Here is a 27307-nt window from a genome sequence, read left to right as displayed (position 1 = left end):
AACAGTGCTTTTACACGCTTCTTTTGATTTTGGATACTTGCCAAGTATACATATTACGTCGTTAATTGTCATACCTTCTTTAATTTGTTTTCAGAAATTGCCGCACATCACCACATTATTGCAGTAGTGTAAGTTTCCTTAGATCGCTGCGTTTGCCTATATAGGGTGTGGCTTGAAGAATAAAATCTGTGTAGAATAACTGTTTTGTAGTGCGAATTCAAATATAGGTGGTTTAATTCGAGCCTGGTACACTACATTTCATCATATGCTGACCAACAAGTTATCAGTAACATATTCCCTGGATAAAACATGACAACTACGGTGATGTATGAGCCTATAAACTAACTCAAAGCGATTAAATGTAAATGAAAATTTCTGATGTTTCGACAGAAAAAAAGTAATAGGGAAAATTTATGACGTTTCATTGATAAAAAGGTTACTATATGATTATTACGCTTGCTTGATATTCAAAGTTTGAAACTTTGATCTGACGTTCATCGCACTAATTGCCTTCTTAATTATTACTGAATAGAGATTAAAGAGAATTTCAAATCATCATTATTATGATCACTGGCAATTTTGGGGGTCAATAACCTGACACTTCAAAGTTTGAATTTAAAAGGCTACAATTCTGTCTTGATCTTCATCTTCATCATAATGTTCAACCTTCACTTCATCATTGAATGTCACGGTGCGCTCAACCTCCCCCTCTCCGTCTACATCGTCTCCCTCAGGCTTAAAGTGGCCTTGGCCTGTGGTTTGTGTGACGTCATCTTGTAACGGTGGCGGCGGTGTCGGCCATGTTTCAGGAGCGTAGTCTTGTTGTTCGAGTCCGGGGGTTGGATACGTCTCGACCTTCATGGAGTGCGTTCCTTCCCCGGATGTATCGATTACATGATCTTGAACAGTCTGAGCGGGCGCTGGAACCGGCTGTGTTGACGGTGCTATCGACTGTCCTTCATCGCCTTCCTTGAATCCGACACTCTGCCAATAGTCCCGTTCGGCCGAAGGGTTGGAAAGTGTTTGGTCGACGCCAATGCTGTCGGCATTCACTAAGTTCCCGTCGTGATTAACGTATGCCGGATTGTCGATCGCGACCGGTTCTATCTTTTCGAGGGCATCGAGGGTTTCCTTGTAGGACCAGTCATCGCCATGATCAGACGTCTCATGAAGAAGTTCCATCGACATTTCCTGTAAAAATTTGCAAAATCAAAGATCAAATTTAACTCTACAGCACACTCTTAGAAAAACTTTTCACACAGATGCCATCAAATATACGGTTGAACTTAGATTATTTTACGTGAAGCAGTAATACTATCCGTTTGACATCGCTGTTTTGTCCGGAAATTCCACTCCTCGGTAATTTTATCAAACTTTCTGGCATTTAATAGGCAAAACAAAGAAAATATTATGTGTTTCAGGTGAGCCAACCTACCCTAGAAAAAAACCCGCCGACCCTTGACATTTTGTGCATTTTCAAAAATTTCAACTAAATTCTTTAACCTTTACCCTATTTCATTGGTCTCAGCCAACGACAAGAAAAATTCCGACATACCGACCCTAACCATCGGAGGAATGTTACTATAGAAAAAGTGCGAAAGTAATTCTCTTTTTCTGCGATCGGTGGTTTAAAATGGTGTATTACATTGTTACACGTACCTGTTCTTCGTGAATGACTGTGCGCGAGATGACAATCGGCTTCTCGGCGGTGACGGGAGCTGACTCCGGCCAGTTTTCGTTCATTTCCGTACCTGCGTCAAGCAACACCCTTTCGTCGCTGAAAACACAATATATGGGTAAATTTACTTAGGTGCACACTCTTCGAATACTTATTAGCAGTCTGAAAACCATGGCCGGCATCAAACCAGAAAACTTGTCAATTGACACTGTAACGCACACATCGCAACTGCGAGGATAATTTCAAAACATCCGTGACTGAAGATTCAATAAATGATAATCACCAGTGGTACAGATATTGTTGAGAGAGAGAGAGAGAGAGAGAGAGAGAGAGAGAGAGAGAGAGAGAGAGAGAGAGAGAGAGTTTTCAGCCCTTCAATGTTGCGGCCTGATGGATCTTTCGCTTGGTGGCCAGATCTACCTTAGGGCCCTGTCACAACTTGACGATTTAGCCAGCGTATGCCGACGTATCAAAATTCTCTAAAACGCTGGCTTACGCTGAACTTCAATCTATTGTTCAATTTTGAGCATATACATAGCGTATTCATAACGTACTCACAGGTTAAAATATATTTTGGGTACGGTAGACAATTATCTTGACACATTTCGACTTATGAGTAACTTACAAGTAATGTGTGTGAACGTGTGTCAACCAGCGCATAACATATACCTACAACTTATGACCCTCGTGTCCGGGACGTATAAGCCATACGTCGAAAAGTTTTGTGCATGCACAAAACTTTTCGACGACCTCGCCACGACGTATACCAGCGTGCTTACCCATAACGTATTAGACGTACGCCCAGCGTATTCGCCAAATTTTTCATACGTTTGGCATACGCTTGCTAAAACGTCAAGATGTGACAGGGCCGGGCCTGTAGCTTCACAGTATCGCTTCGTTTTTAATCCTTGCGCATGTCGGCTTGTCAGCTGAACAAGCTGCACTGGTGATATTTCTCAATGTCTGACAATTGCAGTGTACAGAAAATTCGACATGCATTAGGCGTGTAGTCGGGTGAATGAAATAAAGCAAAAAAGCACCAGCACTAGATTAAATAACCTCTACAGTGAGTACAGATCAAAAGCAATATTGACATGTGCATTAATTTCACCAGAGGGTGACGTACACGACCTTATAAAATATTTGAAGGAGGATTTCGACTACTACCTTGTCTCGCCCGTTCCACCTCCAAATGTCCAAGGTTCTCGTCTGCAACGAAAGAGTATACAAATAAACAACATTTCTAGCTGTCAAATATCTGTACATATCGCAGCTTATATACTGTACTTGTATCCAATAATTAAAATCATTACTGCGCACCCATGTACATGTTTAGTTTCTGTTATCACCGTTCAATATTCAGATTGACATTCTATATGTTTCTTGATGAAGAGTTAGAATGATACGTACAGTGCTGCCATTCTTTCCAAGAACTCCTTCTGTTGGAGAAGTTTATTCTGGCTGTACCTGGAATTTGACAGTGACGTCATGAGTAAATGCAATTTAAAAAGGGAGGGAAAATGGTGAAAGTGTAAAACTGCATCATCACCAGGAATGGTGGTACAAAATTGCTCCTCGCATCTTCCATTATCGATATGGGATCTTCAACATACATACATACATACATACATACATACATACATACATACATACATACATACATACATACATACATACATACATACATACATACATACATACATACATACATACATACATACATACATACATACATACATACAGACATACATACACACATACATACATACATACATACATGCACACACACATATGGATGCACGCGGACATACGCATGTAACACGATTGGAACTAATTTGGGATAATTGGATTTTTATGTTTTTCAAATTTCTCAAAAGTGTTCAGGCGCCGTACAGCTGAATGTTGTAATATTGCAAATTACTCATAGAAACAAGTGTGCAATGTGAAAAGAAAAGCAGATGAGACTACGTTTATGAATTAAATCGACATTACTTCACAATCCAATTATCCCAATTAAATTAGTTTCAATCGTGTGATGTATACCTTTCCTCAATTAACAGGTAGATAATCAGTATGGCTCCAAAACAAAGAACAGTCACGGCAAGTATAATGAAGACAACGGGGCCCGCTGTGATCTGTCCCGTTGTCTTTGACATCTGCCCTCTAGATGAAAGCTCGTTGAATCCTTTGAAATCCCAATCACTCGTGAAGTTTCCAGGGATTGTAGTGTATTCCTGAACTCCGACCTTTGATAGCGTCAGAATGTCTGATATCCTACAATATCAGCGACAGGACAACCATATAAAAACTTGACTTTCAAAAGAATGTGTTTTGTGAGCGTAAATCTAAAAGTTTTACATCTTTCTTATCTTGTAGTCAAATTTTGATTCATAGTTTTATGAATTTACACTGACTTCCCTCATTGTTGACTTTGTTAACTAATAGTGAATGAATAACATCAAATTAAGATGTAAAAATACTACTTACGCTATGAATTCTTGACATGTCAAAACTGTATGATCTTCCAACCGTACGACGTAAAACCACATGTCAGTCCTTTCAGTGAATAAGGAAAATACAACAAATAGAGATGAAATGCTGCATTTTAGACAATCTATAAAACTGATCAAGTTAGTCTACGTTTGAAAACCGGACATTTTTCCTGGCACTGTCGTAAATACATGACCTCTTCTAATCATTCTTTAGGTAGTTTCCTCATATTTCATTTAAATTCGAAATCGTCTGCCTATAATTGTTGCATACTGAACTGTGCTAATTAATTCTATGCACATATGCTGTGCAAAATATATAATAAGCTCTGGACGCTGTGCCCAAACAAGGAAAATGATTGGTACTTTTAACAATGAACTGCCCGACAGCGAGAGTGAGAGCAAATTGAGACATTTTAAACGAAAATCAATAATGCGCATGACAGGTCCATATCCAGTATATATATATATATATATATATATATATATATATATATATATATATATATATATATATATATATATATATATATATATATATATATATATATATATGCCCATTTCCCATTACCGAGAGATGAAATATCTTTAAATGAAAACTAGTGTCTTTCAGAACCAAGAGCGAAATTACATTATGTCACTTTAGGACTAGCTCAATGTAGCAGACTTTAAGAAAACCATGACAACATGTATATGACTCACTGAACATCAGCTTTTCCCGAATCACTTAGCGCTACTCTGACAGAATCGAACATGTAAATGTATCCATACAGGTACTCCAATTCTCTGCGATGAGAAACATTAACAATGTTTAATTTTTAGAACAGACTTAATTTTCGTGTAGTGGGTGATGTTGGCTGCGTTCCTTAGCAGCAGAAACTGGTTCAGAATTGGTCGGTTGTCTACAACGTAAAAGAACGCGCTATAAATCAGCTGGAGGGCTATATTGTGTCTGGGGAAACAAACATCGCAACTGACAAAATCAAGGAACTGTACTGGAAAGATGAACGATGGAAACCTACCCGATTATTTGCCGTACATTACTTGAGATATAGGTCGGATTTCGTCCGGATTCCATGATACAGTATTCACTTCGTTGTAAAACGCGTATCTAGTTATCGTTAAGATAAAAATTGGAGATTGATGATTTTATGAGGGTCGTTTCAAGCTGATTTCTTTATGTCGGTGGAAATGTTCCACAGGTATGAAAAACTGGCGACCATCGTAAATGTAAGAATACGATGACATATTGCTTGGAACACCTGCGACCATATTTGGTTTGTACTTGCTTTTCAATTTATTTACTTTGAAATGTATTATGGCTTTATTATGTAAATGAGAGTGATCCTGTATGTTATTAATTTATCGGCGATATATTTCGAAAACTGCATATCAATTGTGATTTTTGCGGTTTTTCTTGAAATGGATAGGCTGTACCTTGACTTCAGCTGTGTTGTTTGAGTCAAGTCCATCATCGTCTCCATCGGGTCCTGCCCTGTCCGTAGCGTACACAAAGAAGGTCAACTGTCTACTGCCAGCGTAACTGATGAAGTTTGTCTCGGCCGCATAGACATCGCCAGAGTTGCACACCAGGTCAAATTTCCCATAGTCATTGCTTTCTTCTTGGTGATAGCAAAGCGTTCCGTTGATACCTTCGTCGTCGTCCACGGCCTGACAAGGATAGTGAAATAATGGTTATCCATTAGGCTGCGTTCACTAATAACGATTGGGGGGCTGGAGGAATCTCGATTGAAATCTAATTTTTTTCCAGATCCCCCCTAAGTACCCTAAAATATTTTTAAATGCCCCCCTCCCTCTATATGGTCAAAATTTTTAAAGTCCCCCCAACTATCACAGGCCGCATATTTGTAAAGGATGTGAGCGTAGAAAAAATAAACATGTATTGCGCCGTTCTGCTCACAGGTGTTCAACGCTACCTGTATTAGCACTTTGTATAGTCATATTCCAAAGGCAAGTTCTTTAAATGCATCAGTGAATTTTTTAGATTTATTGGTCTAAAAGCCAACTTGAGTTAATCCATCTCTGGCCAGGTCAACTGCTCCTGCTGAAGAGCACACAAAATGGCAATCATGAGAGAGTAGGCAAATTGTGAATTCTGGCTAATTGCCATATTGCACAGTGACCTACCAAAAATTTGTTTCAAAACTACAAGACATATACGGATTAGATGCTAATCAAAATTGACAATACTAGAAGGTTAAAATATTCCATCAAATAAATGTTTAATCTCTGAAATTTTATGTGCAATAATTGCAAATTTGGTTAAAAAATAAATAATTCCATTTGGTCACATATTTTTTCTTTCAGTCTTTACTGTTCAAAGTTTTACTTCTGTATCATTTTATAACAAGAATGTGAAAATTTAGAAAATCAAGCATGGTGACCCAATCTTTTTTCTTTAATATTTGATTATTCTCATATGCCAGAATTCAAAAATTTCTATGTGTTCTTCCATGTGTTGCTCTCTGGCCTGATCTTGTGTACAAGTACCGGTATGTTTCACTGTCATGAGCATCATTTGACCCAAACTCTTCTTCAACTACCATGTACATCAGAGTCAGAGCTATCTCTGTCACTGTTCAGGTATGCAGTGACAGTGACACTGCAGTAGCAGAGCATTAATGATAGTGACAATACCCATAGGCAGTAGCTGTATTAACTTTGATAATTTTTGCAATATTTTTGTTCAGTTTTACAACTGCGTTCTTGTTCTACTCCCTACAGCATGTTGAATTGTCTAGTATTCAGCTAATGCTATCACAGCCTATATATGTGTACCATGCATTAAAACACTGACAACTGACCTTCAGTCTGGACTTCAATTAAATTATCACCAAATACATAAGTAGTAATAGAATATTCCTTATTATGATAAAATAGAATTTTACAGCCCCCATTTTATTCATTTATCTAAATGGGCGAAAGGAAAAATTAACCATCCATGTAACTAAAGTATGACCCTGACCTATATACGAACTCACGCATGCGCAACAGGGGTTTGGCGCAGCAGTGCATTGTCCTGAACTAAGCGGGCCTGCTGAGCATGTTTATACACGTTCCGAAGGTGGGAAGGTGGGAAATTCCGTGTGAGTCATCACCATCAAACTAGCCTATATAAAGGAGCCCGTTGTCAGTCCGGCCGGCCGGTCGCGGAGTCTAGCTGATGTGAATTTTTTCCTACTGCATGACTGAGGTCTGAACTCGGAGTTCCTATCGGTGCGAACTTGTTCACCCGATAGATAAAATTTTAGTAATTTCCTCTGAACTTAAAATATGACGGAAGACCATTACTTCAAACAAAATGAGTCGTTTCAGATGAATGGTACTGATATCTAAAGTGTTCACTCTTTTATCTCTACGTACAAATGTAGTTCCTAAGTCGTTCTCTATTCTATTCCCACCAACAAAACATTCAATACTCATTTCCCCTCCCCGATCTTTATCAATACTTATGATAATATCACAAGTTGTTCTGTTATCTGTTTTCATAGCATAATATCCAACCAAATCGTCAAATTCATCTCCAGTAGCTAACTTTACACATCTAATGAGAACTGTACCATGCTCAATTATTTTCATATTATCAGTCATCTGTTGATTTACTGTCTGTAAAGTGAGAACAGCTGTCTCATCACCGACGCTTTTCAGACCCAGTTTCTTTAAAGTTGTGTCCCAAAATAATCTAACTGGAACTCCGCTAGCTGTATACGAGCAATAATTCTCCCCCTCGTTTATCCACCTTCTTAGTGTATTATCTGCCTTCATTATTGTATTAAGAGGACTAATTTTAAGGTGAATCGGTATACCAAGAAGTGCAATGTATGGATTCGTAGGAGTAAGCCAACTACGAAAATCTAACAATTTATATTTGTTTACATTGCTATCAAATAAATCACATTCGGAGTTCCTGGTGGTTCAGCAACACCTCCTGCAATTTCACTATCCAATATATCTAAGATGTTACGCGGTACATTATAAGGCATGAATTTCTGACTAGCCGAATCCCATGTCAGAGCAAAAGGAGTAGAATCATTCGAAGCCTTTGTGGCGTCAATTACAGTTTCATCAATGTCTTTAAGTTCGGAAAATTCTACAGCATGCTCGTGGGGTGGCGCCGCGGCATTGGCTAAAACGAAATATTTTTCGCGGTCCTTGTAACGAAGGACGTAATCCTTATTATGATTAGCAGCCATCTTAGTATTATTGTTAACTTTAACATCACTCAGATCTTCAAGCTCAAGATTTTGCATACGAATTGTACCTAGACCGAAGCCACTTGGATCAGACATACTCCGTAGGGACCTATATACAGTGAAAATTAAAATAATACCTTGTAATATACAATACACAGTCATGGCTTCAGCTATAGGAATGACAGTTCTCGGTGCTGTATTAAATGCAACGGCATTCACAGGAGGAAATATTATCGGACAAAAGCTTTCGGGGAATGGTGACGCTCTTATTGAAGAAAAGGTCCGACATGATAAAGCATTAGAAAAATTTGAACATGATCGCAACGTCTGGTCAGAAAAAAGATTACTCCAGGCTGACTGGGAAAGAGAAAATCGGGCAAAGGACGCGCATGCTGCGGCAGAATTAAGAGATACAGATGCAGAAATCCTGGAAGAAGCAGAAGCGGTGCAAAGCAACTCTACGTCAGGCGAAGCAGTTCAATTCTCAGATTATTATCAACCCAGTCCTGAGCAAAAGAAATATGAGATGATCTATATTGCTGGAGGATTGGTCGTGGGATGGTTTATCTTCCGATAGGGTTCCTTCGGAACGCACCGGCCCGCTTCGGAACGACTACAGCAATTCAATACAAAAGCTAATTGGCCAGTTATTGAAATCGATCATGTTTCCATCCTGATCTGTTATCCAGATACGCATTGAATTCATGTAATCTCCCCCTTTTCTCAATGGCATAGAAATTGCTCCGTTTTTAAAATCGTAAGTAACCTTTTCACTTATTTCTCTCGTATCCCGGATGGGAAGTATTTGTAAACAGTTCGATACTTTCCCTGTATGTATCCTCCGGAGCCAAATGAAACATAATTTCCAGTAACATCGACTACATCTGAATGAACTATATATTTAGTGACTGTTAAGAAATCCACTTTCTTCGGACTCATAGTACTTTTTATAACTGGGTTGTTCTCAGGTTTATCTGAAAAGCCGACGACGTTGGCGAAGCTACCTGTGGCATTGAAATAGACTTTAATATCTTTAGCCAAAGTTAGATAAACATGGTTTGTCGGCAGATGTTTTTCAAAATTAATTTTTTGCTTCAACCCGATTGCTTTGTTTAACGTATCGATATTGTAGTTACCTGGACGTATTGATTTAGTCTTCTTCGGTTGGTCACCTTCTTGATATTTTATTACATTATTCGTCGATGTTATGTTATGCCATGAATTATATAGTCCGCACTCTAGCAGTCTTATCTTCGTAAACTGTGTCGTGTCAATGCAAGGGTAAAAATTAACAGTAACAGGTTCACCTGTTTGGCTTTCAATCCAAATGATCATTGTTGTACGTATATATTACTAAGTATAAATGTTCGATGAATATTATTATTATTCCGAAGGTGCCCATTACACAGTATAAGGTTCTGCAGGAATAATATTTTTCTGTTCAAGGAGATCTTTGGTCGCAACCGCGGCAGCAGTCGCACCGCCTAATTTTGCCAATCGAGTCAAATTTGGACGACTTGGATCGCCCATATCAATTTTTAGAAATTTGCTGGAGATCATTAGATATCCCATTGCAAGTCCTGCGATTACAATACCATCGTACATTGTGTTTACAACTGTTTTAATATCCATGATTGCTGACTAGTATATAAAATAAAAAATAAAAATAAAAAATATGGGAGTTAATCCATCTCATACAATGTAGAGGAGCTGGCCCCCGGAACCGCTACTGGCTCTGTTTTTTCCGCTTTCTTATTTTGGGGAGCAGCCTCTTTCCGATCTGGACTCGATCGATTAACGGGACAGGGGGTATGCCGAGCACGCCCCCAATATAGCCCTAATGCAGTCAATGAAACTCCCACAATTCCTAAAACAAGATAACATTTATTATACCAGCGTGAGCTATCGCGTGAATTATTATCACACTGTTCTTTCATTGTAGGCGGTAGGTCTGCTTCAGTCGCTACCGCATCACTATCATGAATCATTGCTTGGCGTTTCTTCTCCTTGTTTTGCCTGTTCCATTCCGCTAGTCGCTTGCCCGCAGCAACTCTCCCTGGATGCTTCGGCGGTAACGTCACTTTCTCTATGTTGCGCTGTGTCGGAGTCGGGAAGGTCGTCCCTGACGGAGTCGTTTCCGGTGTGGGCTCCGTCGGCGGGGCTTCTGACGGAGTCCCTGGCGGAGCCGTTTGCTGAGTCGGTGAAGTGAATCCATTTATTTCAGGTACTATATTAAACCCGATTTTTTAAAATTTAAATGTTTACCCGTAATTAAACCGGTGGAAACTAGAGCAAGTATGGGGCCCCACGTGTACGCTATCCGTCCTGATAATCTTTTTATTTCACTGTTTAGAATAAAATCCTTTTTAAGATCAGTGGCATAGTTATCTCGATCATCGATTGGAACTACCTGACTTATTGCACGGGCTCCTAGATCTATGAAACTTTGAGTGATATTATCACTTATAAGAGAACTGTATTTCGCTTCATAGACTTTAAATGCTTTATTCACCGTTTCATCTCCCCATTTTTCTACGTCAGCAATTGAAATCTCCTTACCAAAAAATAACTTGCTTTGACCACTTGCGATGACACAGAGTATTTTTTCACGTTTCGTCTCTATTATGGATCGATTATTGTCCGACGCTGCGGTTGGTACTTCGGAACGTGTATTTACCGCTGCCGATGTCTTTATTAAATTCTCCATTGTTTGCAGTATATTATCTATTCTTAGTAAAAAATAAAAAATTCGTTAAACCTGAATCCGAAATATAATATTAACATGGTCTGGAATGTTAGTATGATTCCGACAGGGATTCCGAAGTATGGAAAATTCTCCTCCATTTAAATCTATCTGTATATAGAACAACAAATCATGAGTACAGACTTATTCCCAGTTGCTTTTCAATTGAATAAGACGAGCGTACCGACAGTACAACATGCTGATACCCCCCCTTCCAAACCGGACGGGGGAATAAAACCTATTCTCATGGACTTAGAAATATATGTAACGCCGACAGATAAATTTACTTTCCATCCACGGGATATATTTAAAGATAACGTAATCACTCATCGATCAGCTAAAGAAAGTAATGTCTGGCTGGGTGGCCCAAACATGAAATACTGGGACCAGCAATTAAATTTCGCCGTATGGTGCAGCACTACTGGTTGTGGTATATCATTCGCCCATCTCTTCGATAAGAAATTTCCTCCGCAAATACGATCATTCTGCCGTTTCCATGTATATTTTACAATACGTCGTATCCTTCACGAAATGGGCGTTGCACTTCCAGACGACCCCCTCCCCACCTTCAAAGCGGGCGACAATCCGTACAATCTCGTCCAATATGAACTTCTCTGTACAGAATTTGGAAATATAAGCCCAACGAAGTCCGACTTTCGTTATCGAAAAGGTCAAAATAAAGGTCTTGGTTATGGATATGAATATTACACTAATCGTGGGCCTGTTCGACAGCCAAAAGCGATATACAACGGTCGGGACTTTTTCCTCTCCGCCGACAGTGGTGTTTTCTATACACATACAATTTTTGGAAAGAAAAAACATGTACTGCCCGACAAAGACAGACCACACTATTATTTCTTCCGAAATGATGGATCGGAGGGACAATACAATAGTTTCATTCCTCTGAAGGGAGACTCGGGACTAACAAAGGCCGGTCTCGCTCGCCTCAACGAAAGCCTTGAAGCCTACGTATATTGCATACTTGGCGCACAAGCGAATATTCGTAGTACCATTGTGGGTGATACTGGCAGTGCACAGCAAGTCCGAAAAGAATTCGGTGTTCTCCTCGAAGATGAAATTCGTAATACCGACAAAGTAATTAGTTATAGGCGATATCAAGACACAATAATGAATACTGGTGTAAAACTTGATATGGCAGTTTCACCCAATTTACTTCTCTTACCGTCTGAGATGGTCATTCTTTCGGGCCCGGCAATCTCGGGTTATAATAATGAATTGCAATACGCTACAGAATCTATGTCCTTCGGGGTGAACGGTGATATAAACACGGAAGTTCGAGAAAGTGCTGTACACGAGATGGAAGGGGAGGCGGATCCTGTGAAGTGGCAGGACGAGCCCGGAGAGTCACCTCACAATGACACGACTCGGATTCCTAAGGCAGCAGCCGTGACCGGCGCAGACCCTATTCACGAATATGGTAAAATTGGTTTGTTATCTTTAGCAATATTCATTACTATTGTAGGTACTGGAATAAAGTCACTAACTATATAGTTCATTCAGATGCTGTCGATGTGACTGGGTTTCATCTAACTCGAGCCAGTACCTTAAAAGAACTAGAAGAGATTCATTAATGTACAGTATATAGATCTGATCCGATGGCAATGTTCGCAACCCCACCATTCAACATGATTATAACTGGACCGACATATTCTGGCAAAACAGAATTTATGTTGGACCTCCTCACCGGTCCGTACTTAAGGAAATTCGAATATGTGATATTCATTTGCCCAACATTCATGAATAATAAAGCGTATAATAGAAGATTCATTTTCACCGATGATAATGTGTTTATATTTCCAGTCGGACTCGATGCAGTGGATGATACATTAACCTACGTGCATAAAGAATGGGCTGGAACTAACACTTTAATAATCCTCGATGACTGCGCCTCGTCCAAAGATATGAAGAAGCGCAGTAACGTTTTAGTCCAACTTGGTTTCAGCGCAAGACATGACGGATTATCTGTCTGGGTTCTGACTCAACAATATACTAGTATTAGTAAACCATTCAGGGAAAACATACAGATGTTAGTACTATTTTACACACCGAACAAGATAGACAACAAAACTATTATAAAAGAATATGGAATGGAGGTGTCAGAACGGGAAGCCGTGGGCCTAATCAAGCAATTGAAAAGTAGGCCATTCAGTAAACTAGTATTTCATTTACGGAATCCGTACTGCATAACATTTTTCGTATAATATAGCAATTATGGAAGCCGAAGGTACTCTTAGAGAATTATATTACAACCCGAAAACTGGTTTTGGAGGTGTGCAAAAATTGTATGACGCAGCACGGCCAGCGGGTTAAAAATTACTAAGAAAGAGGTACAGGACTGGTTAAAAACTCAGCTAACTTATAATCTACATAAACCGGTACCTCGTTCTCGTGGGGGTGCCTTCCGGGGCGGCGCGGCGCGTTTTTGTAACATCGATAGACTCACAGTGGCAGGCTGACCTCGTGGAATTCCCTCCCCTGTTCGCAAAAGAGAATCGTAACATTCGATACATGCTAACAGTAATAGATGTACTCAGTAAATATGCCTGGGCTAGGCCAATACAGTCAAAAACGGCTGATGATACTCTGAAGGCACTACAAGACATAATTAAGAAATCCGGGAGAAGACCCGACAAACTTCAAACAGATGAGGGGCGGGAATTTACTAATCGAAAAATGCAGGGGTGGTTGGAGGAGGTGGGAATTCACTGGTTTCACACCTACAGTGATAAAAAAGCTAGCGTCGTTGAACGTTTTAATCGAACCCTCAAGACGATGATGTGGAAATACTTTACATACAGACAGACACGTGAATGGCTTTCTATTCTACCAGAACTTCTTGAGAATTACAATAACACCGTTCACGGAAGTATCAAAATGAAACCCAGGGACGTAACAGAGGAGAACGATTGGCAGGCATTTTATACACTATTCGGTCCTGAGTTGGCAGCCGGGGGAGTTGACCCTGAATTCAAGCCGGGAGAACGGGTCCGAATTACAAAATACAAGACCACTTTCAAGAAAGGATATTTACCAAATTGGACAGAGGAGATTTTCGTGGTTTCAAAAGTTGTGTACGCAGCTGGACTGGGAACGCCACCAGTTTACAAAATAAAAGATCTGAATGGAGAGGAAATACTCGGCACTTTCTACTCCGATGAACTTCAGAGCGCACCTTCAGAACGCGACGAGCTGTACAGAGTAGAACGAATTTTGAAGACGAAAAAAATTAGAGGAAAGAAATATTATCTGATAAAATGGAAAGGTTATCCAGAAAGTTTCAATAGTTGGGAGCCGGAGGAAAATGTTATTAGAACTTCGTAAGTTCCTGTGCTGGTACTTGTCAAGTACTAACGTAAGTACTACGTAAGTTCCTGTCCATGGTACTTGTCAAGTACTACGTAAGTACTAACGTAAGTATTTACGAAAGTTATTCAATAAGTACCATGGAAAAAGTCTTAATTTCTTGAAAGCCGAAAGTGTCAGTTTACCACCCACTTCCACCCCCCACCTGGCCAAGTATTTATCATGTACTGTCGTAAGTAATGTTCACTTACTGCATCTTTTTCGGCCGTATGTGGATGAGGTGGGGGCCCTCGGTTCCTCCGGAGGCACATATTAAGTTTGCAAGATCTTCAAAACGACTTCTCATGTTGCCATAGTCCGTTCTTTCGAGTCCCCTTTTCAGCTTTATCTATAAGTTCTGGTTGAAGTATAATGTACACAACTGACATGAGCCATAGACAAGTAACTTCAAAGTCCCGGTGACAGAACCGTAGGGTTTCATAATGTCAAGTGCTCGTAGGTCAAACGAAGCATTATAAGCACACACAGATTCACAAGCATTAAGAAGTTTGTGTAGGTTCTTGAGTGAGACTCGAGGTTGTTCTAGTTGTTCTTGACCAGGTGGGAAGTACGCTTTTTCAAGTTCACCTTCGGAAAAACCGTCTATTAAAAATCCTTGGCTGCCGCTATCGCGTGAGCTGCCCCATGCAATTCCAAAGTCAAAAGCTCGTGGATATTCTACTGGCCCGACTGTCTCAGTATCAATTGTTGGATTAAGTATATTCTTGAGAACGAGGGGGGTAAGAGCGTTCCGAATTACCAAACATGGAAGCCTGTAGTCGTGGCAAATTTCTAAGAAAGTCTGTTTGAACTTGTTGTGAATCTCTTCTAGTTCTTCTAAGGCGGTACCGGTGATTTCGTACGACCTGGCTCGAGTCAACACATTCCGCCTGCAATAATCCAAGGCATATCTTTGAATATGATAATGAAACTATGTAAATGGTCAAATGCTCTAGAAACAATCTTTTTTTCTTCCCACTCCGTGGAAACGCCCCGGATTCTAGAAAAAGTTAGATGTTGAATTATGGAAGAGTCACAAATAATGTATTGTTCTGAAGGGAGCCCAGCCTGACATTGTAAACTAAGAGTATGTTCTATAAACTGGTTCTGAAAATCGGCAATCGAAACGTGGCGCCCATTATAAAAGTCGGCAATGTTGCTGGAAAAACTAGTGTCAAATTCTGGTACGTGATACGGATCCAAATTTATTGCATCGTAACTCTTACCACTTCCAGTTGGTCCATTTATGAATATGTATGACATTTTGGGATACTATATCATAGAAAAAATGTTTTAAATTATTTTTCGTAAAGATATATTACGAAAGACAATGGCAATCCTTTCTATTTCAGATGCAATAAAAATACTTGAAACCGGAGAAAACATCAAAATTGATGATGGAGGCAAATTAGTATTTGGTGAATATGTAGATCCTTTCATATACGTAGACAGTGAGCTAGAAGTAGTTTTCAACATCGGACTTAAATTTAGATCGGGAGGTGATCCAGTTACATTTGATGGGGCGTGTGTCCGTTGGCAACCGAGTCTTCAAAAGTTTACTGATTTAATAATATTCCGTACCCTAGGTGAAAGTTTCGATGCATCTACTGCTAAAAGTTATGCTGCAAGCCTGGCCGCTCACTCCAAGAATCCTACCGGATTTTACAATCCGTCTAAAGTGTATCGGAAGCGCGGGGCGCAGCCAGTTGCGTATTTGAATTTCAGTTTAAAAGCGCTACATGTATTGATATGGTTCAAGAAATTGACTGTGGTTTTAAAGCAGTGAGCCCGTTACTACCAGTCCGAGAAAATCCTGCTATTGTACCTCGTAATATCAGGAAAGGTAGTAAGATAGAATTCTTAGCATTTAAACCGCGCTTAAATAAGCGTGCCCTTTCTTTCACTGTTGAGAGATTAATATTTTGTGCTGTGCCTAATAAACCAGAAATTCAAGATGCGGAAGAACTAGTCGACTTAGAAAGATTAGGCGAGATATATAAACAAATAAATGCTGCCAAAAATATTATAGTGGATTTTGATGAATTAGAATAAATATTTTCTTTTAAGAAAATTTTTATCATAGTATATATCATAAAGATTATTATGGCCCGTCGATTACGTACAGCATTCAAGGGAGCAGTTTTACTAAAAGAATTTCCTGAAGTCAAGCGAGTCAAGGATATCAGGGAGCTGGTGGATATTGAAGGTATGGTCAAAGGGGCCCGAAAGATGTACTCAGTTTATACTGAAATGGAAGTCAAATTATCGGATCCGAAAACTGGTAATACACAAAATCGTACATTGCCTGTTAAATTAAAAGATACATACACAAGAGGATCGGATGTGAAACAACAATTAATAGATCGCTACGACCATATGCTTGAAACAATTGAAAATGTTGAGGGTTCTGGTCTCGTTCTCGAGGAGATACTTAATTTCGAAGTAATTCTAGTAGAAGTTTTACTCGGGGCTGGCTCGATTCAACTACCTGAATGGTTAAAAAATAAGCATTGTGTGAGTGATCTTATTCTTCCTTTCGGTAGCGAGAACTGCTTCCAGTACGCCGTCGTAGCAAGTCTAAAGTTAACTGATCCCGCGTTTCGTGAAAAGAAATGTGGTCAGACTAGAAAAAACTGGAAGACGTACGACAAATTTATGGCCGACTACTGTTGGGGTGGAATACCATTTCCCACGCCCGCTGATAAGACTATATTCAAGCGCTTCGAGCAGCAAAATCCAGGGTCAAACTTCAAGTATTTCAGATCTACGAAAATGATCCCGATCCATCTGGTATAATACAGTTATATAGTGGTGGAGCCCCTGTTGGAACGGATCAAGTAGCAAATATCTTACTGATAGTTGACGAAGACGGCGGCGGCCACTTCGTTCCAATTACTGCGTTAAATCGCCTTATTAATTCTAATACTAATCGTAAGAATAAGCACAGAAGTAAGTGTATTTGCCCGGTTTGTAAAAGAGGTTTTAAGTCAACAGAAGAATTAGAAATACATCAGGTGTACTGTGGAACAGACGACGCACAGCCAGTTTTTCCTAAGGAAGTATGTCAATTCGAAGGGCATAAGAAGAAGGTGCCCTGTCCCTACGTTATCTATGCAGATACTGAAGCAATTATTGAGCGGGGCACTGGCCGGCACATTCCAATTTGTCTTTCGTATGTTATGGTGGAACGGGGGTGGGGCGCCTTCGGAACGGGCCGGCCCACTGTTTATGGTAAAAGAACATCACGGGGCTCTCCTGTGTTACAGAATTTCTAAAAGATATGAAGAAAAGGGCCGAGTATTATTCGAAATCGTATTATTGGAAAATTGTGGCTATGAAAGATCCTTCTAATTACCGGCGCGACGGATTGATCCAGACTGTATTGCATGTGGAGAGCCGCCGGATACCGAGTAGCGAGGGACGGAACGACTTTTTATTGCGAGGATGTCGACCGTCGAGAACCATTCCTATCTACTTTCACAACCTCAAGGGATACGATGGTTCTTTTATTTTGAAAGAATTACATGAAATCGTTACCGAAGGAGATGCTGACGCCGGAGGGGGACCAGAGCCGAAAATCATAGCTAAGACGGGCAATGGTGGAATTATGGGTCTCTCGAAAACATTTATTTTTCACGCCTCAATTGTTGTCGCTGGAGGGGGAGGGAGATAAAGAAACGTTTCTTTTCTATAAAGTTTATGGATAGTGCTCAGTTGATGATGGGGTCATTGGCGAAGTTGGCAACGACTGTGCCGGAGGATGGGTGGACGGCAGTACCACTTTTGTACCCGGACATTCAAAGGGCGAAAGGTTTCTTCCCATACGAATATTTAGATTCCCTCGAGCGATTAGAAGAGGGTGAGCTCCCGGAGAGGGGGGAATTTTATAGCGAATTAACGGAAGAGGGGATTTCTGAGTCTGATTACGAACATGCATTGCGAGTATGGGGCGAAGTTGAGTGTAAGACGATTCGTGATTATATGGAATTCTATTGTGAGACGGACGTTCTCCTTCTTGCAAATATATTCGAAAATTTCCGCGACACATGTTTAGAAGCGTACAAGTTAGATCCAGCCCACTATATGTCAGCGCCTGGCTTGACATGGGATGCTATGTTACTTTACACGGGTAATAAATTTGGGCTCATTCAAGATGCTGAGCAGATGAATTTCGTACAGAGGGGAATTCGAGGCGGCATCAGCCAGTGTAATATTCATTACTTAAAGACAAATCATCCGGCCATCGCTGACGCCGGCGCCAGTTACGACCCTGAGAAACCAGTGACCGAAATAAAATATCTCGATGCAAACAATCTCTACGGCTGGGCAATGAGTCAGGCAATGCCTACGGGCGGACTTCATTGGATGACGATGGAAGAATTGTTAGAATGGTCTGCTCAGAATGACGGAGCAGGATTTGATTGGGGACCTGGCGCCACCTTTCCGCCAAGTTTTCTAGAAGTAGATCTAGAATATCCGACCGAATTACATAAAGAACATTCGGATTTACCATTAGCGCCGCATCACTATGAATTTCCGAGCAGGGCGGTCGACTGATTACAAGTGTGATGGATAGAGAGTCCTATGTCTTACACTACAAGTTGCTGGAATTCTATCTTCGGATGGGAATGAGATTGAAAAAGATTTATCGGGTGCTTGCTTTCGATGAAGCTCCATGTCTCGCGAAATATATTGACTTTAACACTAAAATGAGGACAAAGGGGAGGACAGATTTCGAAAAGAATTTCTATAAGCTGATGAATAATGCAATGTTCGGTAAGACAATAGAAGATGTTCGAAAGTACAGAGACTTTAAATTTGTTTCGGACTGGAACCGTTCCGATAGGGGCACGGATAGTGGACGTAAAAAGATTCAGAAGTATAATCCAAAGATGAAACATATAACTTTCATAACTTCCGAAGAGGATGGTGATTCCTGCGACAGTGCCCTACTTGAACTGAAAACGGATGAGCATAGATATGTAAAACCAGTTTTCATTGGCGCGGCGGTGCTTGAACTTTCTAAGCTGCTTATGTATGAGACGCATTACAATTACTTTCGGGTCAAGTTCCCTGGAATACGATTAGCCTACATGGATACTGACAGTTTTGTTACAGTGTGCCGATACCGAACGCCTCCCCGGACGTAACTTTCAATGATATAGTCCGTGAAGATGTTGAAAAGAATGGTGAGAAGTCTATATATGATACTAGTGGGATGAGCGGCCCCGCCCCCAACTTTCCGAAGATTAATAAAAAAGTGATAGGTAAATTTAAAGATGAGTTGAATGGTGAACCTATTCTTGATTTTGTCGGCATACGCTCGAAAGTGTATGCTTTTCGAACTCCAACTTCGGAGACGAAAAAAAATAAAGGGGTGAAAGATGTTTGTGTTAGAAAACATTTGAACTTTGAAGATTATAAAGATCTGTTTGAAACTGGGAAGGAGCCGGAGCCGGCACAATTTGTACAGTTTGTACGGAAAAAGGCTGGAGAAATCCGTAGTGAAAAGCGTAGTAAAATTATGATGGCGCCAAATGATATCAAACGTGTGCAGCTATATAATCCAGACACGGGCGAATGGTTGGCAGAAACATGGCCGATAGGACGGACGGGGTCATGGTCATGGTTTAAAATTGTAAAGACATTAATCTACTATTTTCAATAGAGACTAGGGCATCACTGATAACATAAATGTGGGCAAATATATTATCATTGTGAGCGTCATCGCCACCCCACGCGGTATCTTTCTTCAGGATCTCAAGTTGAATTCCGTCCTTTGTGTTCATTACTTTTAAACCATTTCCATGAAACTCAATATCTTTAAAACTACGCAGATCGATAAACAGACAGAATTTATTCTTCAAATAATCGACTTCATCTATATCAATTTCACACCAATCTTTGTCTTCAGCAAAATACCGTCGTGCCTCTCGCCAAAATTGTCTTGGTATCATCTTCTGAGCGTACACTTTATTTGCAATGCCTTCGATTGATACAGACACAGATTCAATGGAGGGGTTAAAGAAAAGTTCACTGTTCAGTTCTGCCTGATTCTGATTTTTAGTGAAGAGTATAGCGATACCTCTAATGCTACGTCGTGGTACATTTATATTTTCATTGATAACCGTGTCCGATTCTTTGAATGGGATTGTTCTAAAATAATGTATATGCTCGTAAAGGTAACTTTTCCGTTGTTGTAATAACCAGCAGTTGACCTCGCGAGATCGAGGTCAGAAATTGTCTCGTATTCCATTTGAATGTTTTTTAATTTATAATTGGTTGTAATCAGTTTATTACTGACAAGTAATTGGGGGGCGGGTGCCAACGTAATTCCCCATTCAATATGACTCCCTAACGCTTTTGGATATGCAACTCCATGGCCTGTTATGAGGGGGTGAGTGAGACGAATAGCATATTTTGTTTTATATGTGTCAAAAAGTAAATTATCGCCCACGACGGCAGCATCTGCATCGGCCGCGCCACTTCTTAATTTTCTTAGATTTTCGTTCTGAATTCCATACAGTGTCATGTTCGTTCTCTCCTTTTTATGTTTGAAGAGATCGCGATAACATTCAATAAGGTTATATTTATTCAAATTGAAAAGTGGCTGTCCCTCAAATCTGAGTTCCATACGCTCCACCAAATTTTTTGCAACATTTTGTACTACTCGGGTAGTTCCACCTCCCATTACTTCGAGATCAAAAACCAGGTCGAAAGTATCTGGAACTAAGAGTACTCCGCTTTCTAACTTCGGACATCGTATGATAAGTGTCTGGCCTGGATCTGCCTCACTTGGATTATGAGCAATCACGTGATGAGTTCTTTCTGACTTTGTTCCATTCGGTATTCGGTTGGTGAAAGTCGGTGATAATGTTCTATCGTACCCCATTTTTCGTGTAATGTATATAGTAGAAGAAAAAAAGAAATTACATGTTAAAAAGAAAATTAATCACATCTTAAGTTTCACTTCGTGTATATAATAACTTAGAAGAAAAATTCAAAAATCACATCTTTACGTAAATATTTCCGTCTGCCTGAAAGATAAATCGATTGCCTGTGTCGCGAATCAATCGAAGGACCCAATATTCTTGGAGATGATGAGCCTCTTGGTCATCCTCAGTATCCTGGAATACAGCTATGAATTCTAGTCGCTTAAAGAAGTTAGTCTTCTGACATTCCTTCACGAAAGCTAAAATGTTATGATATAGATTATCATCTTTGAGTCGGACACCTGGATTTGCTCGAAGGATATGTCGATTTACCCGCCGAAGTTTGCACCATTCCAATTCGACAGAGAAACCAAATAGGTCTTTATTTTTAGAAAGAAACTTTGTAATATTCTTTTCACCAAACATGTTGATGCCATATTAGTACATAATTTTATTTATTATGACTAATGTTAAACCAGTTAAAAATATCCATAGCTGTTCTCCAACAAATCCGACAACCGATCCTGCTGTTTTTAAAAGAAACTGACAAGGGAGCCGATTAAACCTGGTATTGCAGCAGCACTTTTTGCGGCCAATGTTTTTAACCATTCGCCAAATTGCTTTACAATTTCTTTCGCTTTTGTGTAGCTATCGCTTGAGCCTTTGGGTGGACCTGAACCAGACCCACCAGTTCCTGCTCCTGCTCCCCCTGCTCCCACTCCTCCTCTAGTTACAGCCAGGGCAATTGTTGATATTGTCATTCCAAGGGCAGTAAGTAATGCAGCGATTGTAATACCATTTCGTTTAAATAACTCTGTCAGCTTCAGCCTGAGTGACAATTCTGGATCGGAAATTACATCACGAAGAGACCTAGTCGTAGCCAGTCTTTCACGTGCCCCACTGATCTTACCATGTTCGTATTCAATTCGATTGTCAACTTTAGCTTCTCTTGTTATGAGTTCAGCTAGTAGTTTCTTGGCTTTTTCTTTTCCTTGGGTGTGATCTTCAGGAATTTCCTTTAACTGTTTTTCAGCTTCTCTTTTCAATAGCCTTATTTTAACTTTTTCGTTGTTAAGCTCGCCAAGATGCATATTCGCAATCCTTAATTCATCATTAATAGCTCTATATTCAGGGTTTAGATTGTTCCATTGTTCGATTTTATTTTCAAAAGCTTGTATTTTATCTGAATTACCAGAAGCATCTTGCCGTAACTCTGTCAGTTCATCTTTGTATACACCCATGTCTTCTGGCGTCATCTTCTCAGCTGGTATTTTATCATTTTTCACATCTTCAGAATACAATGTACGACTCACATATTCGGGCTCTGCGCTAGAGCGACCCCCTAATACTTCTCTCATAAATTCATGTCCTCCTTTTTCTCTCATTAATGTGGTGAGCTTATAAAATCCACCTCCTCTATCTTTAGACAGCTTGAGGTTTTTATAATACAGCTTTCCATCCCTAATCTCAGATTCCATAACCAATACATTTAGTGCATCCGGATCAGTAATTTTATTCTCCTTTAAGAATTTTTTAACCATTCTTAATTTTTCATCTGCTCTAAGTTCAGTCAAACGATCAACCTTTGGGCTAGCAAGGAAAGGATCAGCTTCTGCAAGGGCATTATCATCGTCTATGAAGAATGTTTCAGCAGTAGCGTCATCATCATTTAAATTTGCATCATCGAAATCCTGGAGTGGTATATCTTCTCCTCCTTCTGCCATATTGTATTTCTATATTACTACAATTATTTTTTATCCCCCCTTACATATACAGTAAAAATGCACATCTCAGTTGTTGAAAGCGTTGAACAATTGGCTGATTATATCGAAAGAACAAGTGCTGCATATCGACGAAGTTACAAATTAATGGGTCGAATTGATATGGCTCTCAATATTACTAAGGGAATTCTTGTAAGCTCTGCTGTAATAGCGGCAATTCCGACAGTTCCAGTTCTTTTAGCTCTAACTCCTATACCAGGTGTTATTATTGATGTGATACAAGGAAAAACGGGTGTAGCAAAGAGACGAGAGAAGTATAAACATTATTATGTGCAATATAAACAGCTGCTTACACAAATACAAGAAAAAGGCGCAACCCTTCGGAACGAGGAGGCTCCGGGGTCAGAACTTATTCAGGACATATTTCATCAGGCGCTAGAAATACAAAAACAAGAAGGATTTAGTCCGCCGCTGGAGCGATATCTACGATATTATGGATTGAATGGATATGAAAGTTAGATTCAGAAAAAATTCTGCAGAAACCTATCGGAACGATTTTCTGAAAACTGTAGAATGACAGACATTGAACATGACATCACAAGTTACTAAGCAACTGAAGCCCGGTATTGCGAAACGTTCCGTAGGGGTATTGCGAAATTCCCTACTGGAAAGTTCCTGCCTGAAAACGTTCCGATAGGGGTATTGCGCAACATCCCTATGGTTCCGGTAGGGGAAAATCTCGTTCCGACGACTCCAACATAGTGAAAAGGGACCAGCCAGCAGATAAAATTCACAGACCCGCACCTTCGGAACTGTTCCGATACGGGTCTTTGTAAGAGCTCCGGTACGGCTCAGTCAGAATCTATCTAACAAATGAGAGAGAGAATAGAATGTCGTTCTGTTTTGCTCAGTGAGGGTGAGTCATAGCTAGTGTATTGCGCAAGTTCCATTTGGAATGACTCAGCAGGGAATTTCCCTGCTTAGTACAGGACAATGAACTGCTGCGCGTGCGTGAGTTCGTATATAGGTCAGGGTCGCACTTTAGTTACATGGATGGTTAATTTTCCTTTCGCCCATTTAGATAAATGAATAAAATGGGGGCTGTAAAATTCTATTTTATCATAATAAGGAATATTCTATTACTACTTACATATTTATATTTATATATACAGGCTTTGTCGACAAACTAAATATTGTGTGTTTGAGGATACTGTAGGGAGATAGCAAGAAACTGTGTAGTTGTTATAGTGCATAGAAATATTGCAGAAATCATTAACAGTTGCAGCTTCTGCCCTGTTATTGATTTTTTCGAGATAAAAGTCATGAAATGTGACAAAATGGTTCTAGATTTTGTTAAATTATTACTAACATTACAAAATTTTGATGACATGAAAATGGTATTCATTTTTCATTGAATTACCTACAAAAACTTGGAATTGGAAAATGTAAAACACAAAAGGGAACCAAAAAATTTCAAGTCCCCCCCCGTACAGGTAGAGCAAAAATTTCAAGTCCCCCCTCTAGCTCTACTACCCCCAAACTTTTCGAATCCCCCCCGAATTCCTCCGGCCCCCTAACCTTTTTTTTTTTTTGAGCGTAGCCTTAACAGCATTTATTGACATGACTTACGTGCCGATGGCGAGACACCTTGTGAAGGGCGTTGCTGTGGCAGTACGAGGGCGCTGTCCATCATACGGTGCATTGCTCACACGCAGCAGTGCAGTGGTAAATGGTGCAGCCACAGTGCTCTATTCCGCTCTCGCCTATCCGCCCATAGGCGTTCTGTACATGTGCCTGAGAAGAAGAAAATTTCTTTTCCCCAGGCATATGTACACACGTCCATGGAGCGAAATTTTAGAAAGCACGTGACAGTGGAATAACCCCTTGCCCTTGGAGCGTCACCTCCTAGCGAACCCTCCGCGATAGGACAATGGGTACACTGGCCACAGATATGTCAGATACACAATTCCTCTACAGTAGAATTTACGCAAAATGATCGGGTAACTATTCAAATAGCACTTACTTCAACGTTTAGAAAGCAGCCGAAGGCAATTCAGCCAACGACTTTTCATGATTGCGATGGGTAAGTTCGAACACCTCATTTTCGACTTGGATGAAAACACAGGATGAGCTAAAGCTAGCAAAATACGGCACATGACCGCAGATCCTTGAGTCTGTGACTCTACAAACGAACGTGAAACCGATGAGCAATACCTGCTTACCTCAACTTGCAAGAGCAAGGTACCATACGGCGTGTTGTCGTGTATTCCTTTAAAAAACACAGTTTGTTCGAAGACGGGCGGTTCGTTGATATCCAGGACGTGTATGTAGAGCATCAACTGGTTTTGATCCAGATGATTCAAGTCTGGAGCAAAATATAAACTTTATTTTGCATCTATTATGTACAGTTTATCATTGTGTCTCGACTTTAAGACTATAGAGGGACATATTAGCTGTAGCTGTTTAATGTATGTTTCGGGATATATCAACTAGGACTCTGTACTTATTCCTCGTTCAATTTGAATGCTCATGTAGTCTATGCAGTTGAAGGTTCACATATTGCATGGTAATGGCGATAAATCATTTCTCGGGGGTTTAGCAGGAGAAAACAGACCAAATCAGACCATTTCTTAAACTACTGGTTCTAAAGCCCTTTGTTTGATTTTGTGTATGATGCAAATGAGTTGTGTCTAAATAGATTCCGTTTATATAGTATAACAAGAAGGCAATGTAGTCAATTTTTACACAAAACTTACTTATTAGATTTGGGTCGCAGGGAGTGACGTCAGATACATTCACTGTTGCCGTGACGACGAAAGTGTAAGAGCTGACCGTCTCTCTGTCCAGCCTCATAGCGTTGCAGATTTCACAAGTTCTGCCATCAATTTTTCTCAGGACGAAATGAACTGGAGAACATTGATCAAGAGAATGTTTAAACTGCAGTTGAGATTGGAGTCTAATCGGTGTTAGTCCAATCAAGTGACAATTTTCAAACATTACTCATAAATCCATTGAAACATTGCAATTCAATAGTTGATTAAATTACTGTGCTATGATTTTCTCCTTTGCTACGGAAAAGTTAAAGCCTTCCACCTTCGGAGGAGAATGACCTGTCCGAAGCCCCGCTTATGATTTCAGTATGTACTAGGACTTGCGTTTGGAACTCACACGAGTATACTGTTCGATGATCGACCATCTCTACCGTCGTTTAAACGAAATGCGCAGATTCGATACTAAGGAAGTAAAATTTCGCGTACTTTGATGCTAAACTTTCTTATCGCAGTCGAGTGTGAAAATAGAGGCGAATGTGAAGATATGTTTTAAAATTAGAAGCAATCACTTATAAAAATATACCGATACGTGAAACCCAGCAGGCCATCATTATCTGTGTCCACTGTATGAAATTACTTTATTAATTTGAAAAAAAAACAACAACATAAAACCAATACACTGAGAATTTAATTTTCAGGTCAACTTGTAAATTGAGCAACACAACTTGTGGACGATTTGGAATTTTGTTGCCGAAGGGTATTCGGCCTTTCAGAATGGTTTTGACAGACCTTCGTATTCACAATCGCCTCCGGTTATTTCGTAGTCGATTTCATCGTCTTCTGACTCGGTTTCGGGCACTGGTAGAGATTCACACGTTGTAAATGGTGGCTCCTCTTCGGTTATATTGAATCTGAAATCAAGAATGGCTTAAATTCACTCTGAATCTGGGTCAGTCTCTGACATGAAAATGCCTGTATTGGATGAAGCCATCGGGGTTTTGCAAGACAGACCTACTAGAGATATGCAACAAGGTTGTGTATTTGATCGTACGTGAACAATATGAGATTGGCATTTTTTGTACAAAGCACGAAAATTGTTAAAAGGAAGAAAAACGTGGGAAAATTTTTCGGAGAAGGTTACGGTCGTATGAGTTTAATATTAACTGGCTTACCTGTGATCGCTTACTAGGAATATAGGTTGACCGGATCCGGAAGTCGTGTTTTGTACTCGAATAGTTGCTATGCTTCTATTTGACAGACTTGGAGAACCGTTGTCGATGGCAACGATATAAAACTGCAAGGACACACATATATTTGGAAGTGACCGTGTTGTCTATATCCCAGTAGACTTACAGTGGTTTTACGACTTATCCGGACACCAAACTTGCTAATTACC

General features: G+C 40.0%; 1 protein-coding gene across 1 annotated transcript; it reads right to left on the bottom strand.

The window, feature by feature from the left end:
• Positions 1–296: 296 nt before the first annotated feature.
• Positions 297–26042, bottom strand: LOC139122588 (uncharacterized). The gene is made up of 11 exons (XM_070688138.1): positions 25897–26042; positions 25363–25505; positions 5605–5838; positions 5190–5278; positions 4870–4953; positions 4166–4234; positions 3722–3952; positions 3089–3145; positions 2846–2887; positions 1660–1777; positions 297–1191 (listed from the first exon to the last, which is right to left on the bottom strand). The coding sequence occupies exons 1-11, from the start codon at positions 25991–25993 to the stop codon at positions 616–618; spliced, it is 1740 nt and encodes a 579-aa protein (XP_070544239.1). The 5' UTR covers positions 25994–26042; the 3' UTR covers positions 297–615.
• Positions 26043–27307: the final 1265 nt, after the last annotated feature.

The sequence above is a fragment of the Ptychodera flava genome, chromosome 22, assembly GCF_041260155.1.
Source record: "Ptychodera flava strain L36383 chromosome 22, AS_Pfla_20210202, whole genome shotgun sequence".
NCBI classification, from domain to species: Eukaryota; Metazoa; Hemichordata; class Enteropneusta; family Ptychoderidae; genus Ptychodera; species Ptychodera flava.
Note: the sequence above shows the minus strand (reverse complement) of the source record. Positions and strands in the feature narration are given on the sequence as shown.